This window comes from Carlito syrichta, unplaced genomic scaffold (genome assembly GCF_000164805.1).
Source record: "Carlito syrichta isolate Samal-C Ts95f unplaced genomic scaffold, Tarsius_syrichta-2.0.1 Scaffold307187, whole genome shotgun sequence".
NCBI lineage: Eukaryota > Metazoa > Chordata > Mammalia > Primates > Tarsiidae > Carlito > Carlito syrichta.
Window position 1 is genome coordinate 200,809 of NW_007251283.1, and position 6,673 is coordinate 207,481.

The window sequence follows — 6,673 nt, forward strand, 5'->3', positions numbered from 1 at the left end:
GCTCCGGCGATCCTTCCGCCTCAGCCTTCCAAGTAGCTGGAACTACAGGCGCGCGCTATCACGCCTGTCTAATTTTTGATTTATTGTAGAGATGAGGTCTCGCCAAGTTTCCCAGGCGGTTCTCGAACCCGCGGGCTCAGGCAATCCACTCACTTCAGCCTCCCAAAGGCGCGGGATTACAGGCTGAGCCACCGAGCCTGGCTCAGATAGAATTTTTTAAAAAGCAAGAGTGAGCAATATACCACCTACAAGAAACCCGCTTTAAATATAAAGACACAATCAGAATAAAAACAAAAGTGGAAAAAGATATACCATGCTAACACTAGTCAAAAGAGAGCTACAGTAGCTATGTTAATATCAGACAGAATCGATTTTCAAGTAAATAATACTGCCAGAAATAAAGAGAGATGAATACTACCAGAAATAAAAAGGAACCTCCAAGTAACTGGGACTACAGGTATGTGCCACCACACCTGGCTTTTTTTTTTTCCTTGTAGAGACAAGGTCTTGCTATGTTGTCTAGGCTACCCTCAAACTTCTGAGTTCAAGCAATCTTCTCATCCTCTCTTTAACCTCCCAAAGTGCTTGGATTATAGCTGTGAGTCACCGTGCCTAGCCTTTTTAAAATTTTTGAGTCAGGGTCTCACTCTGTTGCCCAGGCTGGAGTGCAACGACATGATCACAGCTCACCACAGCCTTAACCTCCCTGGCTCAGACAATCTTCCCACCTCAGTTTCTTTTTCTTTTTCTTTCTTTTTTGAGTCAGGGTCTCACTCTGTTGCCCAGGCTGGAGTGCAGTGGCACGCTTATGGCCACCGCAGCCTCAACCTGCTGGGCTCAGGCAATCCCTCCACCTCAGCCTTCCAAGTAGCTGGAACTACAGGCACATGCCACCATGCCCAGTTAATTTTTTGATTTACTGTAGAGACGAGGTTTCACCAAGCTGCCCAGGCTGGTCTCGAACCTGTGGGCTCAGGCCATCCTCTCACTTCCACCTCCCAAAGTGCTGGGATTATAGGCGTGAGCCACCGTGCCTGGCCACATTTCTATCTCACCCAACAGCAAATCCTGCTGCTCTCCTGGGATATTTCCAAAACCCAAACTCCCTGGCCTGATTTTGGAAAAGGACATGACAGTGATATATTTGTAGGCACCTAATATCAGAGACTGGAAACAGCAAAAGCAAGTCGGCTTGCACACAGTAAGAGACAAATCCACAATTATAGTCAGAGATTTCAGCTCTCCTCTCAATAATTGACAGAACAATACATCAATACAATACAGCACCCCTCTCAGTAATTGACAGAACAACACATCAGTAAAGATATGGAAGACTTGAGCAACACTTTTTTTTTTTTAATTTTTTGATTTATTGTAGAGATGAGGTCTCGCTGCCCAGGTGGGTCTCGAACCCGCGGGCTCAGGCAATCCATTCACTTCAGCCTCCCAAAGGCGCGGGATTACAGGCTGAGCCACCGAGCCTGGCTGAACAACACTTTCAACCAACTTGGTGTAATCGACATTTGCATCCTTTGTGTGTGTGCATGTGTGCTGGAATCCCACTCTGTGGCCCAAGCTGCTGTGCAATGCCACACTCACGGCCACCAAAGCCTTGACCTGCTGGGCTCAGGTGATCCTTCTACCTCGGCCTTCCAAGTAGCTGAAACTACAGGCATGTGCCACCACACCTAATTTTTTTTATTTTTTGAATTGGAGTCTCACTTTGTTGCCCAGGCTGGAGTGCAGTGGCACACTCATGGCCACCCCAGTGTCAACCTGCTGGGCTCCCGTGATCCTTCTGCCTTGGCCTTCCAAGTAGCCAGAACTACAGGCATATGCTACCACGCCTGGCTAGTTTTTTATTTATTGTAAAGACGAGGTCTCTCCAAGTTGCCGAGGCTCGTCTCGAACTCATGGGTTCAGGCAGTCCTCCTCGTCCCGGCCTCCCAAGGTGCTAGGATTACAGGCTGAGTCACCACGCCCAGCCCCTAATAGACATTTTCTAGAACATTTCACGCAACAAGAGTAGAACACACCTTCTAAGTCTGGGAATCAGGGGCCATGGCCATATTGATAGTCTGAGGCTAGGGGGACTCCAGGGGAGAGAAGGTGTCCATGGAAAACCAAAGCAGTCTGAGGACCGGGCCTTGGGCCACTCCAGCATTTAGAGGTTGAGAAGAAAAGGATACACCAAAGGAGACCAAGAAAGGCCACATTGCCAAGAAGGATAAGGGAGTATGACCGCCAAACACCAGGTGAAGGAATGGTTTAGGAGGGAGCATGTGTCCACTGAGTCACTGCTGTCCACAGGTCAAGTAAGATGAAAACTGAAAACTGATCACTGGACTTAGCCACGTGGAGGCCACTGATGACCTTGACAAGAGTGCCTACTCTGGAACGTGGGGATGGGATGGGAAAGCTGGTCAGTCTGTTCAAGATGAGGAAAATGCCAGGCATGGTGGCTCACATCTGTAATCCCAGCACTTTGGGAGGTCAAGGCAGGAGGACTGCTTGAACCCAGGGGTTCAAGACTCAACCTAGATAACATAGCAAGACCTCGTCTCTACAAAAAATTTTAAAAATTAGCCATGATGGAACATGCCTGTAGTCTCAGCTACTCGGAAGGCTGAGGTGGAAACATCGCCTGAGTCCAGGAGGTCGAGGCTGCTGTGAGTCATGATCAAGCCACTGCGTTCCAGGTGACAGAGTGAGACCCTACTATACACAAAATAAAACAAAAACAACCAAAAAAAAAAACCGACTGAGAGGCAGTGTGCATGCACACTTATTTTCAAGGAGTTTTGCTGAAAGTGATGGAGAAGTGCTGACACTGAGATATTGCAGGTTTCCTTTTATTATTATTACTATTATTTGAGTTGGAGTCTCACTCTGTTGCCTAGGCTGGAGTGCAGTGGCGCACTCATGGCCACCCCAGCATCGACCTGCTGGACTCCGGCGATCCTTCCACCTCAGCCTTCCAAGCAGCCGGAACTATAGGCATGTGCTACTGCGCCCAGCTAATTTTTTATTTTATTGTAGAGACAAGGTCTTGCCAAGTTTCCTGGGCTGGTCTCGAACCTGTGGGCTCAGGCAAACCACTCACCTCGGCCTCCCAAAGTGCTGGGATCACAGGCCGAGCCACCGAGCCTGGTCTATTTTTATTATTTTTTTTAAAGAAGAGACGTGTCAGGGTAGGTCAGATATTGGTGGAAAGAATCCAGGAGGGAGAAAGAACATTCTGGAGGGGAGAATTTCAGAGGGGATGGGGTCCAGAGCACTCAGACATCAGCAGTGGTCCTAGCTGGGGACATGATCGTCTTTAGTAAGGGTGGGGCAGGGAGTGTCAGGGGTTCAGAAGGCCCCAGGCAGCCCTGGTTAATTCAGAAGTCAGGAAAGCCTGGAGTGAATTGTCTGCCCAGTTAGAAACAAGCTTCACTAACGCTTCCCTATAGGCAGTGGGATGCAGGCTGACATTTCCCCTCTGGTTACTGTCATTACTTGTTCTGTGACCCTGGACAAGTGACCCAGGTGACCTTGGGAGGGTGAGCCTGGTGGCACCACCAGGATGGATGGGCAGTGGGCTGGGGAGGGAGCCTCCCTGCCAGTGGGAGAAAATTCCACGTGCAGGCGTCCTCTGCACCTCAAGAGGACGCCAAGGGACTGTTCTGTTCCCATCAGGAGCTCCCCACCTGCCCTGTCCCTCCCTCCTGCCTCCCCCGGCTCACTCCAGCCCACAGGTCTCAAGGCCTCCAGGAGAATTTGGTTTAAGCCTCACTCTGAGGCTTGCTTGACAAGATATCGAGACAGAACAGGGGGTGGATCCAGAACAAGCATCATCAGAAAGCGTCCTGGAGCCCCGTGAGCCCCGTGAGGTCCCAGCCCAGCCCTCCAGCAGCGCCCTGGCCACCCAAATGAGGAGGCCTGTCTTAAAACAGCAAGGAGGGTCCAAATTCAAGATGTGCCCCCATTAGCCCAGCGAATTCTGAGAAGCTTAGGAAACCTCCCTGCTTCCGGAAGTGGGGATGAATTAGCCTCTGGAATGAGTGAATGAATGAGTGAATGATCCCCACTGTGCAATTTTCAGGGAGGGGAGGGGGCATCCCAGGGGCAGAGCCTGGAGGTGCTGGGTCTGCAGGGGACCCGCTGAGAAGCTTGGGGCTGCCTAGGTGTTGAGAGAGGGAGTTGGAGAGGAAGGGTGAGCACCCCACTTGGACTTGAGGAGTCACCCTGTGTGGTACTTTATTTTATTTTATTTTTTTTAGTTGAAGTCCCACACTGTCACCCAGGCTGGAGTGCTGTGGCATGCTCACGGCTACCACAGCCTCGACCTGTTGGGCTCAGGCAAGCCTTCTGCCTCAGTCTTCCAAGTAGCCGGAACCACAGGCGTGCGCCACCACACCCAGCTAATTTTTTTGATTTATTGTAGAGACGAGGTTTCGCTATGTTGCCCAGGATGGTCTCGAACCTCTGGGCTCAGGCAATCCTCTTGCCCCTGCCTCCCAAAGTGCTGGGATTACAGGCATGAATCACTGTGCCTGGCAATGTGTGGTATTTTAGAGAAAATGGTGAGGAGCAGACACTATTGCATGTAGACAGTTTCTCATTAATTTCTGGTAAAATACAAGTACTCTATCAGCCATAATCATCCTGCATCAACTTAGAACAAATTCTCTCTCCAGCACCCCCTGTCCACTGCCAATTAAAAGTTGATTCTACCACGGATGTGAGACAGCGGAGGTGCAAGCAAGCACGTGAGGGAGGCCAGCTTGGGTAGGGACCCCACCACCACCCAGGTCAGACCAGGCAAAAAAGGCACCTCGAAAGAAGCTCCCCTCAGCCTCCAGCCTTGGACAGCCTTGCCAGTCTCTGGGATAATGCACTTAGAGTGTTCAGTACCCCATCAATGTTGAACACTCTTAGTAGTCTATATTAAATCCAATAAACAGCTTTAGAGAACAGAAAGCAAGAACATTTGGCCAATGGATGAATCCTTGTAGATCGACTGTTCAGGTTTCTCCAATTTCTATCCTCTAAGTAATAACAAACACTTTTGAGAGTTTTGAGGCTGTCATCCAGGGCTGCAAGTCCAGAGCCTGCGGTCTGTTCCCCTGGCTTGAGGCCAGGCTGCAGAAGTCTGAGTCCCTCAGATGCCTGAGTGGCTTCGTCCCCTAGGCCGGAGCTGACTCACGGTGCAGCCAGTGTGCAGTCTGCCAATTTGCCGGATCCCTGTGGGTTTCTGAGTCTCAGGTGGTGCATGACCTATTCAGCATTCACTGACCTGCACCCAGTAGATTTTTCTCTCTGTCCCTGTTCCTACCTCTAATGGACATATGAAGGAAAACCCTTAGCAGTGTGCTTAGGGTGCAGTGAGCACTCAGTGTTCGCTGTTGGTGTTTTGTTATTGTTCATTGCTATTATGATCATAGCCCAAACTCATTGCTGTTGCTTAATTTTATTTTATTTTTCTCCTGGAAGATGATTTACAACTGCTTGGGCATATCACACCAGGGTGGACTGAGGAAAGGCAGAAGGCTGGGGGGTTAATCCATCCCCTCTTCCACAAGCTCCTTAAAGACGAGAATCATCTGATTAGTCTCCATGTTCCGGCAGCCCTGGGACCCGGCACCGGTGATTAAGCAAGGAATAAGCATATTGTATGTCTCACCGTTTTCCAGAGATGATTTGGGAGAATCAGATCATACCATCATCATTCTACCAATCAGGACTCTGCTCTCTGTGCACTTTGATATTAAAAAATGTCTTTGGCTTCCCTCCCTCTGCCCAATTTAAGAAACAAGTTATGAGTTTGACCTTTCAGGTCAATTACTACCCCTCAGAAGAAACAGCTATCTCTATACTACTAATGTGGGCAGCTTAGACTCTGGCTCTTTTGTAGTCTTAGTGTAGGGATGAGGTCGTGGTATCAAAACTACCGGCACCTTAGTGGGCAGGCAACCCAGCTGTTGCCTTGTACGGCCCCGGATGCTGAAGTCCACAGAATGACAGTGCCAGTTCTGGGTAGCTGCTGTCATGTTGGTCTCCCTTTTCGTGCCCACAGCATCCTTGGGGGGAATGACTTTGTCATCAGGAACCGGCTCCCATCACAGATTGGCTTTACGTACCGTAAAGGAGTCATTTCTAGCTTAACCTTACACTGCCCTTGCGATCGGTGCTCCACCCACAATCTCCAGGCCTCTCCGCCTTTGCAAGGGTTAGATCCTCTGCTGGGCACGTCCCTCCCAACCTGTCCTTTTCCAGCCTAGCAATGTGACCGTCTGGGCATGCCCCTCACCTCCTGCACTTTTGAAAATGATTCTCAACCCCCCGTACATATCTACTAACGCACCCACCATGTCTTATACATAGCCATTCATTCATTCATTCATTCATTGAGAAAATACAGGTTAAGAGCTGAGAACAATGCCAGGCACCGGCAAAAAGCTCGATAAATGTTACCTCTCATCATTAACATCATTCATTCATTATAAGGTTCTCAGGCTCCGCGGTATTCGCTGTGCCCACAGCATGGACAGACACGGCCCTGACCCCCCCCACGCCAACCCCAGGTGCCAAGCAGAGCCCCCATATTTTCAGTGAGGAGACCGCGAGGCCCCGCCCAGCGCCCGGACTACAAGTCCCAGCAGGCCGCGCGGCGACGGCGGCGCCGGGCCCG

The 6,673-nt window shown here is 50.2% G+C and overlaps 1 protein-coding gene across 1 annotated transcript in view; it reads left to right on the forward strand.

Annotated features, from left to right (window-relative positions):
- Positions 1 to 5,909: 5,909 nt before the first annotated feature.
- Positions 5,910 to 6,673, forward strand: part of DYNC1H1 (dynein cytoplasmic 1 heavy chain 1) — an 80,788-nt gene continuing 80,024 nt past the window's right edge. Inside the window, exon 1 of the mRNA XM_021715554.1 lies at positions 5,910 to 6,123. Within this exon, the coding sequence (XP_021571229.1) occupies positions 5,910 to 6,123 (214 nt within the window). The remainder of the gene's footprint in view (positions 6,124 to 6,673) is intronic.